The sequence below is a fragment of the Pleurodeles waltl genome, chromosome 11 (assembly GCF_031143425.1).
Source record: "Pleurodeles waltl isolate 20211129_DDA chromosome 11, aPleWal1.hap1.20221129, whole genome shotgun sequence".
NCBI lineage: Eukaryota > Metazoa > Chordata > Amphibia > Caudata > Salamandridae > Pleurodeles > Pleurodeles waltl.
In genome coordinates this window covers 881250562-881263962 of record NC_090450.1, presented here as the reverse complement: position 1 = coordinate 881263962, position 13401 = coordinate 881250562, and the positions used below count along the sequence as shown (strand labels likewise).

The window sequence follows — 13401 nt, the reverse complement described above, 5'->3', positions numbered from 1 at the left end:
CTGGATGGACCCAGGAGGGACCTGGGGCCCCAACTCTGCGTGAGGAGGAAGAGGGGGCTCTCAGCACTTTAGAGAGCCCTCAGGATGCCAGCCAGTACACCCAGAAGCCAGAGGATCCGGGTTCAAAGGAGGTGCAAAACTCGGTTGATGATGCATAATAAAAAGAAGGTCCCACACAGCTGGAGAACAACTCAGCGAGTTTAGTGTCGCAGGATGGAGTGCTGGGGACCTGGGCCAGGCTGTGCTCGAAGGAATTTTGCAAAGAGTGCACACAGGCGTCAGGAGGCGAGGAAGACGCAGTACACAGGGGTACTGTCGCTCTCGGGGAAGGAAAGGTCTTACCTCCTCCAAATTGCGTCAGCAGGACCTCAGGACAGTCTGTCGATGATGTCCACCTTCTGTGTCCTTAGGAGCATGCTTGTCACTGTGAGAGGAGTCCCAGGGTACCAGTTGTCGCTTTGGAAGGTGCCTACTTGGAGCAGGGGAGTGACTCTGTCACTCCATGGGAGATTTCTTCGGTCCTTCTGGTGCAGGGTGAAGACAGGGAGTCCCCACAGCATGCACATCATGGAAACTGTTGCAGTTGCTGACTTGGAGCTGAGGTTACTGAAGAAAAGTGTCTCTTGTAGACACTTTGTTGCAGTTACAGCGTTTCTTGGAGCAGGCTGCAGTTGATCTGAGGTCAGAAGAGTCAGAAGTTGTTGCAGAGGATTCCTGAAGGAAACTTGCAAGCAGAATCTGAAGAGACCCCACAGGAGAGACCCTAAATAGCAAAAACAACAAGTGATGGACGGAATGCTGAACATTGTCAAACATTCACCCCCAGTACAGTGATCTGGGCCTAAATCCATCGTTTTTTTGCTGCCCATGCCATTCCAGTTTGGACCCAGCCATATGCAAATCAGTCTTGACCCTGTTCCCCATGGGAACAGTCCAGCCCGAACTGCTAGGCCACGTCTTCCCTGGACTGGAAACAAGCATCCTGGGACCGGTTTCGGGGTTTCACCCCTCATCAGCCAGGCTAGCTTGAATCCAGTGGCATGGGAAGCACGGGACCCACGTCTGGGTATACCCTTCCCACTTAGGGCGACAAAGCAAAAACAAGTGATGGACGGAATGCTGAACATTGTCAAACATTCACCCCCAGTACAGTGATCTGGGCCTAAATCCATCGTTTTTTTGCTGCCCATGCCATTCCAGTTTGGACCCAGCCATATGCAAATCAGTCTTGACCCTGTTCCCCATGGGAACAGTCCAGCCCGAACTGCTAGGCCAGGTCTTCCCTGGACTGGAAACAAGCATCCTGGGACCGGTTTCGGGGTTTCACCCCTCATCAGCCAGGCTAGCTTGAATCCAGTGGCATGGGAAGCACGGGACCCACGTCTGGGCATACCCTTCCCACTTAGGGCGACAAAGCAAAAACAACAAGTGATGGACGGAATGCTGAACATTGTCAAACATTCACCCCCAGTACAGTGATCTGGGCCTAAATCCATCGTTTTTTTGCTGCCCATGCCATTCCAGTTTGGACCCAGCCATATGCAAATCAGTCTTGACCCTGTTCCCCATGGGAACAGTCCAGCCCGAACTGCTAGGCCAGGTCTTCCCTGGACTGGAAACAAGCATCCTGGGACCGGTTTCGGGGTTTCACCCCTCATCAGCCAGGCTAGCTTGAATCCAGTGGCATGGGAAGCACGGGACCCACGTCTGGGCATACCCTTCCCACTTAGGGCGACAAAGCAAAAACAACAAGTGATGGACGGAATGCTGAACATTGTCAAACATTCACCCCCAGTACAGTGATCTGGGCCTAAATCCATCGTTTTTTTGCTGCCCATGCCATTCCAGTTTGGACCCAGCCATATGCAAATCAGTCTTGACCCTGTTCCCCATGGGAACAGTCCAGCCCGTCCATCACTTGTTGTTTTTGCTTTGTCGCCCTAAGTGGGAAGGGTATGCCCAGACGTGGGTCCCGTGCTTCCCATGCCACTGGATTCAAGCTAGCCTGGCTGATGAGGGGTGAAACCCCGAAACCGGTCCCAGGATGCTTGTTTCCGGTCCAGTGAGGACCTGGCTTGGCAGTTCGGTCTGGACTGTTCCCATGAGGAACAGGGTCAAGACTGATTTGCATATGGCTGGGTCCAAACTGGGGTGGCATGGTGAGCAAAAGAATGATGGATTAAACCCAGATCTATGACTGGGGGTGAGTGTTTGACAATGTTCAGCATTCCGTCCATCACTTGTTGTTTTTGCTTTGTCGCCCTAAGTGGGAAGGGTATGCCCAGACATGGGTCCCGTGCTTCCCATGCCACTGGATTCAAGCTAGCCTGGCTGATGAGGGGTGAAACCCCGAAACCGGTCCCAGGATGCTTGTTTCCGGTCCAGTGAGGACCTGGCTTGGCAGTTCGGTCTGGACTGTTCACATGAGGAACAGGGTCAAGACTGATTTGCATATGGCTGGGTCCAAACTGGGGTGGCATGGTGAGCAAAAGAATGATGGATTAAACCCAGATCTATGACTGGGGGTGAGTGTTTGACAATGTTCAGCATTCCGTCCATCACTTGTTGTTTTTGCTTTGAGACCCTAAATAGCCCTGAGAGGAGGATTGGCTACCTTATCAGGTATGGACCTATCAGGAGGGGTCTTTGACATCACCTGCTGGTACTGGCCACTCAAAGCCCTCCAGAGTGCCCCCACACCTTGCAATGCAATATGGCTGAAGTCTGGGACACACTAGAGGAGCTCTGGGCACCACCCCTGGGGTGGTGATGGACAGGGAAGCGGTCACTCCCCTTTCCTTTGTCCAGTTTCCCACTAGAGGAGGGGAGAAGTGGTCCCTGAACCGGTGTAGACTGGTTTATGCAAGGAGGGCACCATCTGTGCCCTTCAAAGCTTTTCCAGAGGCTCGGAGAGGCTACCCCGCCCCAGCCTGTAACACCTATTACCAAAGGGAGAGGGTGTAACACCATGCTCTCAGAGGAAATGCTTTGTTCTGCCTTCCTGGGACTGGGCTACCCAGACCCAAGGAGGGCAGAACCCTGTCTGTGAGGTGGCAGCTGCTGTAGCTGCAGTGCAAGCCTCAGAGAGCTGGTTTGGCAGTACCGGGGGTCCATGGTAGAGCCCCCACGATGCATGGAATTGGTTCCCCAATACCAGATTTGGAATGGTGGACAATTCCATGATCTTAGAAATGTTACATGGCCATATTCGGAGTTACCATTGTGAAGCTACATATAGGTATTGACCTATATGTACTGCACACGTGAAATGGTGTCCCCGCACTCACAAAGTCCGAGAAAATGGCCCTGAACTATGCGGGGGCACCTTTGCTAGTGCAAGGGTGCCCTCACACTTAGTAACTTTGCACCAAACCTTCAGCAAGTGAATGTTAAACATATAGGTGACTTATAAGTTACTTAAGTGCAGTAACAATGGCTGTGAAATAACGTGTGTTATTTCACGCAGGCTGCAATGACAGTCCTGTGTAAGGGTTTGTCTGAGCTCCCTATGGGTGGCAAAAGAAATGCTGCAGCCATATGGATCTCCTGGAACCCCAATGCCCTGGGTACCTAGGTGCAATATACTAGGGACTTATAAGGGGGGTTCAGTATGCCAATTGAAATTGGTAAATGCCATCACTGGCCTGCAGTGACAAATTTTAAAATCAGAGAGAGCATAAGCACTGAGGTTCTTGTTAGCAGAGCCTCAGTGACACAGTTGGGCACTACACAGGTATACACATTAGGCCATAAACTATGAGCACTGGGGTCCTGGCTAGCAGGATCCCAGTGAAACAGGCAAAACACACTGACATATAGGTTTTTATCTATGAGCACTGGGGTCCTGGCTAACAGGATCCCAGTGACACAGTGAAAACACACTGACACACACTCACAAACAGGCCAAAAGTGGGGGTAACCTTGCTAGAAAGAGGCTACTTTCCTACAGTAATTAATTTTAAAACCAGCAGTTACAGCTTAAAATTACCAACTTTATTGATGCAGTAGGTGCAGTAATATTCGACTTTCATGCATGTGCCTGGTTCTTTTATTTCCCAGCTGTTTCCAGTTGCCACAGTGACCATGTTCTTTATGGTCTGACTTGACAGTGCAGCTGTCACAAAACAACTATTTGAGTACCACTAGAGAAGTGTTAAGGCTCTGCCCACATGTTTGTACTCAGAAGTACATGTTTTGTGTGCTTCCACAAAAAAGTGCCTGGCTTGCACCAGCTGCGATCATTTTGTTCATTTATCCACTGGCTGACCCTGATCTTTCAGGGGCACAAACATGGAATTGTAATGATCTAAAAGTGTTTTGGATAACAATAATCTATGGTGTTTGTATTTCTCTGGCAGCAGCACAGATGGGAGGACAGCAGTCATTAACCTCCATGCAGCTGTCACGTGACCTCTTAACCTACACCAATATAATTCTACAGTTCTTTGCTTTGACACAAATACATAGGCTATCCACTCTTAGTGTTTTACATTACCATACAACATTCCTTTGAAGCCAGACCTATTGGCATTGCCTATGCTTGTTTATTTATTGAACGCTCTCAATTTTAATTACGCAGTAGTATTTTGCTCTAGCCCTTTTTTTTCTTACCTAATCTTTATATCCCCCCTTATTTATTTAGCATTTTAAACTGTCACGTTTCTGATTTCTGATAATCCTCTTGACAAACCCGTATTTGTCATGCCTGCTCCCACTCCTCTCCCAGGAAAGAGAATAGCAATCTTAGTTATGAAATTTCCAGTACTGAACAGTTTAGAAATACTTTTGTGCCCCAAAATTGCCTGCGAATAGTTGTCAGACCTGCATTCCACTGAAAAAATCATGCATATCTCTGAATTGTATGGACTATGATGTATCTTTTATTATTCAGAAAACGTACTATCAAATGTGCTCACGTTGTGCTGATGCTTTGATCTTCCTTTGCTATACTTTTCAATTAAAAAAACACACACTTTACAGATGATGCCAAGGCTAATAGTTCTCTCAAACCCCCCATTAGTCATGTGTTTCCTAATTTAGACTATACATAAAACAACAGAAGACCACAAGAAAACCAAGTGAAATTCGTTACCATAAAAAATATTGAGCAGGGATTGTGCAACAAGAAAAAAACACTAATCAACACAGTAATGACACGATGGCACCTCACCTGCTACTACTTAGTTGTAATGCAAGAACAGCCAGCACCTGTAATCCACTCTCCTCTGCCGTATCGGAAGGTTAGGAAGAAGCCTCAAGAGGCATGAAAGTACACTACTTCTGCCCATGAGTGCTCGGTCACCTATAAACTGTCTAACCAAGAGAAAAGCTACACCACAAAAGCTGTACCGAGGAAGATCCTGCAAACAATGGTTTCTGTGTACTAAACTGTGGCCAGAAATAATGAAGATGCTTCCCTAACTTCTGGCCCAAAACAGGAAATGAACTTGTTAGTAACAATGCCATAGTTTAGCGTCTGTGACATAGTGGGGCAAAAACCACAGACAAAATTCAGAAAGGCCCATGAAGTCGGAGCAAGGAAACCCGTATGATTCCCAGGTGGCCATCATTCTTGCAGAATCCGTTTTGTGTGTAATTTTAATCCTCCCCCAAGTAGCCAAAGAAATATCATTCTTGATTGTATCACAATTGACAACTATTTCAAAATTACATGCAAAGACTGCAAAAGCAGGAAGCGTTTTCCAGTTTACTGTGGTAGCTCATATATTTTTCACTATTTTACTGTTATATTATGATTGAGTAAAACAGATTGTAATCCTTCCAGTGTACATTCTGAGGCCCTCTTATACTTATTATAAAAAAGGTTGATATTTTGTATTTTGTTTGCTCCCATCTAGCTACCTCAGTGTTTGTGCATCCATCTGCAAAGGTTAAGTTGGTCCAGTGAGGGCACTCCTCTAAAACGTCATGACCACGTACAGTTTAACGAATACCTTATGTTAGATTTTTACAAGTACCATCTCCCAGGCAAGAAGTCGGGAAGTCATCACCTGAAATCCAGGGATCAGGCAGTAGACTCTAATGACATGAAACTGCCAGCAGCTAAGCCTCAAGGTATGTTAAAACTGTCAGAAATGGCAAAGTCAATGTATGTGAAAACATTATAGAGGCGAAAGAATTAAGAAGTTACCCTGAAATGCTATATTGGAGCCACATAGTAGCTATATGCACATGGGATTTATTTTCTTTGTTTTTAATATAATCAATATTACATTGTAGGAAAGTGACTCTTTCTTGGCAAGGTTACTCTGACTTTTTGCCTGTTATCAGTGTGCTTCAGCTGTTTTCACTAGCGTCCTGCTAACCAGGACCCCAGTGATTGTGCTCGCTCCTCTAAATCTGGTTGCTTTGGCACCCTTTGCACCCCACAATTGGCATACTAGTGTAACCATGTAAGTCCCTAGTATATGGTACTTAGGTACCCTGAGTATTGGTACACCAGAGGTCCCCAATGGGCTGCAGCATGTCTTATGCCACCCATGGGAGCCCATGGAAACTGTGTCTACAGGCATGCTATTGCAGCCTGCGTGAAAAGGTGCATCATTTCCCCACTGGTCACTGCACCAGGTCACTGTAAGTCACCCCTATGGTAGGCCCTACTAACCCACAGGGCAGAGTGCAGTTTCCTGTGTGTGAGGGCACCCCTGCATGAGCAGAGGTGCCCCCTACAAACTCCAGTTCCAATGCACTGGACTTCGTAAGTGCGGGGAAGCCATTTTACATGTGTACCAGCCACAGGTCACTCACTACCTGTGGTCCAGCTACATAATGGTAACTCTGAACCGAGGCATGTTTGGTATCAAACATGTCGGAATCATACCCCAATACTAATGATTCCATGCACTCTGGGGGCTCCTTAGAGTGCCCCCAGGATTGCTCTTACCAGTCTTCCAAGGTTTGCTAGCAGCCCACACAGTAGCAGTCCCTCAGGCAGGTTTCTACCCTCCTGCTGCTTGATCAGCTGAAGCAGGAGAAGGCAGAACAACGGATTTCCTGTGAGAAAGGGGATGCAACACCCTGTCCCTTGGAAATAGGGGTTGCTGGGGAGGGGTAGCCTCCACGTGCTACTAAACTGCTTTAAAGGGCGCATTTGTTGCCCTCCTTGCATAATCCGGTTTGCACCAGTCAAGGGACCCCCAGTTCCTATTCTGGCATGAAACAGCAGAAAGGTTAGGGGAGTGACTACTCCCCTGTCCATCACCACCGCAGGGGTGGTGCCCAGAGCTTCTCCAGGAGGCCACTTGATTCTACCATCTCAGAAACAAGATGTGCAGAGGCCCCTGGGAGCATCTGGTTGGTCAGGACAGGTAACTGCAGAGTAACCAAGACCGCTGTTAGGGCTATCTACGGACTCCCTTGTGGGTGGATCTCCAGATTCGGCGTGCAAGACTCCACCAGGACTCCTCTGCATCGACCTTTTCAGTTCCTGGCCACCCGAACCGCTGCTGGACTTCTCATGAACCAAACAAACCTACAACCCTGAGACGACCTTGCCTTGCAACATTGTTTCGCTCCTTCCAGCAGTTGCAACATTCCCATTGTGCATCCTCTGGGGTCGGCAAGACTTCAGCTGCACCAAACAAGCAAGAGGGAATCTCCCTTGGGGTGAAGGAGTACCTCCCCTGCATTTGCCGGCACCTACAGCAACAACGTCCTTCTGCTGGGATCTGCTCTCTGCTGGAACTGCGGAATCCTCCAACACAGGTGATGGCTTTGAGTGGTCGTCTTGGTCCTCTCTGCCTTCTGTCCAACTTGGGAGAAGTGAGCCATTGCCTCTCCCTGAAGGGCGGAATCCCTATGTACCACAAATCTTGCAGCAACCAAAGCTTGTTGACTCCTGGTCTGAGGGATCTGCAGGCTTCAGTTAGCTCCAGCCTACAGCACTTCATCCTTGCAAGGACAGTCTCCTCTCTTTTGCTCCAGCGACGTGGGACTCCTGTCCAGGTGTGCTGACTCTGCCTCACTGAAACTTACTGTGCCTGCTGCCAGTGGGGGTTATGACTGCTTCTGCTGGCTCACCTGACTGCTGAGGGCAGCCTGGACTCCCCTCCAAGGGCCAAGTCCCCTGGACGTTGCTGGTCCTCTTCAGCTCTGTAAATCCTCTTCTGCCCGGATTTGCACTTACCAAGACGTGTTGGTGGTCCTCCTGACCACTGACCAGTCTGTGACCCAGCAACCAGCATGGAACAGCTTCTGCGTGACTTTAGGGACTCCTCTGTGACAGCTGACCTTCATCTTCCACCATCGACCTGGATCGTCTCCAACAGAATGGTGGGCAGTGGCTCCTGCCCCACCTGGACACTCCTTAGGGGACTGTACTCCGACCCTTCTTTTGCAGGTCTTCCTCATCCAGCATCCACTGTTGGGTTCCACTGGACTGGTCCTGTTCTTGCAAACTTACTTTTCAAGGTCCCCTTCTATAAAGGAAGACCAGGAAATTACCTCTGCTCTCCTGGTCGCTGGGGGTCTTCACTGTACTGAACTGACCTCTGGTCTTCGTAATCCCAGCCATCCATCTTCGTTCTTTCACCTTATGTATGTGTCTGTCAATTGAAACATACCTTTTGGAAATGTGTAAAGTATATGTAACTGTGCTATTTGTTAGGTTGCAGATACCCCAAGTTATCAGCATCAGCAGCAACAATACCACCAACAATCAGGGAAAGGATACTGCAGAGGTGGTTTCAAACCAAGTTGCAAAGGTTGAGGCACACCCGCAAAGGGAGACACCACCCTCCAAAAAGTAACTTACCAACCATTCCCTCTGATCACACATCACCTGTTGGGGTACGGCTACAACAATTCCATCAGTTGTGGCCACACATAACATCAGATCAGTGGGTGTTGGACATTTCCAGCCGTGGATACTGACTAGAACTAAAGAGTCAACCACTAAATAGCCCACCATGCAAACGCACCCTAAGTCCTCATCACCTATACCTGCTGAATGGAGAGGCAAAGGCGCTGTTAAAAACAAAAAAAAAGGGGGCCACAGAACCTGTCCCACTCAAATACAAAGGAAAAGGGTCTATACTCCGTATATTTCCTAATGCCCAAAACAATGGAACGCTCCGTCCCATATTAGACCTGCGTCCCCTCAATTTGACAATGCTGTCTGGGCACTTCTACATGGTGACGCTACAGGATGTAATACCACTACTTAAGGAAGGCGACTTCATGGCTGCATTAGAGCTGAAGGATGCATACTTTCTTATATACTGATCCATCACGCACATCACTGATACCTCCGGTTTGTGGTAAGTGGACATCATCATCAGTTTAAGATTCTACCCTTTGGAGTAACAACAGCCCCACGGGTGTTCACCAAATGTCTAGCTGTAGTTGCAGCAATTCTGAGAAGGCAAAATATTTGTGTCTTCCCTTACCTGAACGATTGGCTGTACAAGAGTTCCAGCAAACACAAATGTCTACTAGACATATAGACCACTATCAACCTATTGCACAGATCGGGGTTCACAACAAATGCAACAAAATCCCATTTACAGCCGCTACAAATACAGCCTTATCTTGGAGCTATACCCAGTTCAGTCACAGCAAAGGCTTACCCCAGTCTTAAGAGGGTTCTCAATCTCCTGAACCTACTGGCTCTTTTTCAGCCACACCGTCGCCTGCTAGTCAAGATAGTGATAAGTCTCATCGGAATGATGGCATCTTGCATAGAAATAGTTCCACATGCAAGACTACATGCGTGACCCATACAGGAGCATCTGGCATCTCAGTGATCACAGGCTGGTGGCAACCTGGAGGATCTAGTGTTTGTTTCCCCCAGGGTTCAACAGGCACTGCTGTGGTGGAATACGTAGAACTCACTAAAGGGGAGAGCCTTCAGCGACCCAATCTCACAAGTGACAATGTCTACAGGTCCATCACTCTTGGGTTTGGGCACGCACATGGAGGACATTACAGTACAGGGTCAGTGGTCTGCACACGAACAGACATTCCTCATCCAAGTTCTAGAGCTATTAGCCATAGATCTAGCGCTCAAAGCCTTTCTATCCAACATAGCAGGGGGGAAATGTCCTTTTATGCACAGACAATATAACAGCAATGTATTACAACCTGAAATAGAGAGGGACACGTTCATTACAGCAGTCTCAACTGGTACAGCTCATATGGAAATGGGCCATTAGTCACAAAATCCACCTCCTGACACAGTACCTGCCAGGAGTGGACAACTCAGTAGCAGATCTACTAAGCAGGTCACAACAACTTCATAAATAGGAAGTCTACACAAGTCCTACAAGCATACTTTCAACAGTGGGGAACACCAAAAATCGATCTCTTTGCTCCCCCAGAAAACTCAAAATGCCAAAACATTGCATCCAGACACCCACATCCACAGTCCAAGGGCAATGCTCTGGATGAACTGGTCAGTGATATTTGCATATGCTTTTCCTCCTCTCCCACTGATTCTATATCTGGTCAGGAAACTCAAGACAAACGTCACTCAAAAAGATTCTCATAGCTCCAACATGGGCACAAAATCCTTTGTACACAACACTACTGGAGCTGTCCCTAGTACATCACAAGAAGCATCCCAACATTCCAGATCTTCTCACTCAGAGCAAGGGATGAGCCAGGCACCCAAACTCGCAGAAACTCAATCTTACAGTCTGGCTCCTGAGGTCGTAGAGTTTGGCTACTTGCTATTACCACCAGGATGCATGGACATTCTAAAGGAAGCCAGACAGCCAACCACATGAGCATGTTATGTGGCAAAATGGAAAAGATTACACAACATAGACCCTTGCGCTCCATCAGAACAACTACTATGTTACTTATTACATCTTCAAAAACCACATCTAGCATATACTTCAATGAGACTGCATCTAGCAGCAATCGCAGCATAGCTTCAAATCATAAAACATTAATCTAATTTTTTTAGATACCTGTAATTAAAGCTTGCAAGGAAGGATTAAAAAGAGTAATCCTACCATTTAAATCACCTGTAACTTCATGGAACATAAATCTAGTGTGAACACGACTAACGTCTGCACCATTTGAACCTATGCATACATGAACATTGTAGTTACTATCATGAAAAGTGGCTTTCCTTGTTGCAATTACATTCTCCGGTGTTGCTCCTGACGTCAATGCTCCCGAGGCCTCCGGCACCTACTGGTTGCACAAGACACATTCTAAGCACTGACGATCCGGAGCAGGAACAACATCGCATAATGCCAATTTTGGAGCCGATGGCACCCACAGGTACCAGATCCATGTCTGAGCATTTTCTTGAACAGCCAGGCACTGTGAAGAATAGAAAGGGTCTTTGGACCCTCTAGAGACCCCCATGGAAACATTGAACTGGTATGAGGAACTGGGAGATGCCAGTGGACTGGACACCTCTCCAGATACTGGCATGCTCTCTCCTCCTACAGTGGCTACATAGGCAGTGGTTTTGCTTAGGGCAGTTGAGGTTCTGGACCTAGATTTGCCTATGGTGTCGCTCAGGACTAACCTCCTGACAGAGGTGCTTCAGCTGGGGACTTCCACGTCGGAACCAGTGTTGCCTTTAATGAAGCCCTCACTGATGTCCTGCTGGGGACGTGGTCCAGTCCCAGCACAGGAGCTCCTGTAAATAGGACAATCGGTCGCCGCCATCGCCCAGCTCAGGGTGACTCTAATTTCCTCACCCAACACCCTACCCCAGAGAGCTTGGTATTCCAAGCATCTACGTCCCATGGCACATTCTCTTCTGTACCCACCCCCATATAGGGAATCCAAGAGGCTAGATCAGCTTAGGAAGAAGAAGCTTTCCTCCAGCAGCCTGGCATCGAGGTCGGTAAACACCTCATGCCTATTGGGCCGATTCTCCCACACTTTGTGGGATTCGGTGGCACAGGTGCTGCATCAGCCCCTGGAGGAGGCGTGGGACATTCTTCCCAAGTGGTTAAGGACGGGAGAGATGCGACAAAGTTTACCATCAGGTGTGGTTTGGCCACGACTGACTTGCTGGGTAGAGTGATTTTGTTGAAGGTGGCCGTTTGACACTACACCTCACTTCGTACATCTGTCTTTTCGGGGATGTCCAGGCAAACCTCATGGACATGCCCTTTGATGGGTCCGACCTATTTGGTGAAAAAGCCGACTTGGTGCTGGAGCACTTTAAACACTCCCGGGCTATGGCCAAGTCCTTTTTCCTTTCGGTTACCCCTTGCCAGTAGTCTGTTTATAATCCCTTTCTAGGCTTTGAAACGGGCGTGGCACCATGCCATCTACAGACAAGCCACGTCCTCAGCCAGGCTAACATCCTGTGAGGGGACTTGGTTGTGGTACCTTCAGACTCAGAGGGTCTGGCCAGAAGTCATCTTCCACCCAGCCCCCAACCTCTACAGCGTCCAAGCCCTCCTAGTGTGATTCTGTAAGACCATGTACGTCCAGTTAAAGGGAGGATTCAACTCCTCACTGGTGGTCCAAAACATCGGTCAAATGGGTCTTGCAGGTCATATAGAAGGGCTATTCCCTCCACTTCCAGTCTTTCCCTCCCCCAAACCTCAAAAGAACGGCTGATGGAGGATCACTTTGTTTTACTCCTCAAGGAAGTTATGGATCTCTTGTTCAAGGGAGCTCTTTGAAAGGGTCCCGATATCGGAAGTAGGCAGTGGTTGTTATTCCCGCAACTTTCTGATTTTCAAAAAGTACAAGGGCCTTTGCCCTATTCTGAATTTGAAGGATGTCAATCTCTTCCTCAAAAAGGAGAAATTCTAAATGCTCAATCTGGCTTAGGTCTTGTCTGCCCTAGACCAAGGAGACTGGATGGTAGCGTTGGACTTGCAGGATGTATATTTCCACATTTCCATCCTGCCTGCCCACAGGCGCTACTTGCGATTCAAGGTAGGCCACGAGCACTTTCAGTTTACTGTGCTACCCTTCGGCCTTACCATTGCCCCTCGGGTGTTCACCTAGGTGATGGTGGTCACAGCTCATCTGCGCAGGTTAGGGGTTTCACTCTTTCCCTATCTCAACAACTAAAGTTAAAGGCTTTCTGACCCCAGGCTGTCGTCACCCACCTTCAGAATACAGCAGACCTCCTGCATTTGCTGGGGTTGACTACAAATGTGTTGAAGTCACACCTGACTCCCTCTCAGACACTCCCTTTCATCGGAGCTGTTTTGGACACAGTGCAGTTTTGGGCCTATCCACCCAAACAGCGAGTCCAGGATATTCAGGTTATGATACTGGTATTTCGGCTCCTATCCTGGATTTCGCTGAGACAGACTCTGAGGCAGCTGGGCCTTATGGTCTCCTGGAACTAAAGTACCAGTTGACACAGCATCAGGGAAATCTCACCGACACAGTTCAGATCTCGGAGGGAACTGTAAAAGATCTGCAATGGTGGTTAGTGAACTGCAACTG

At 48.2% G+C, this 13401-nt stretch overlaps 1 protein-coding gene across 4 annotated transcripts in view; it reads left to right on the top strand.

Moving 5' to 3' along the window:
* The window catches only part of USP30 (ubiquitin specific peptidase 30), a 461500-nt gene that overhangs the window by 214154 nt on the left and 233945 nt on the right, over nt 1–13401 (top strand). For all 4 annotated transcript variants that reach the window (XM_069214769.1, XM_069214766.1, XM_069214765.1 and 1 more), the window contains one exon: nt 5859–6075. In XM_069214769.1, the coding sequence (XP_069070870.1) occupies nt 5859–6075 (217 nt within the window). The remainder of the gene's footprint in view (nt 1–5858; nt 6076–13401) is intronic.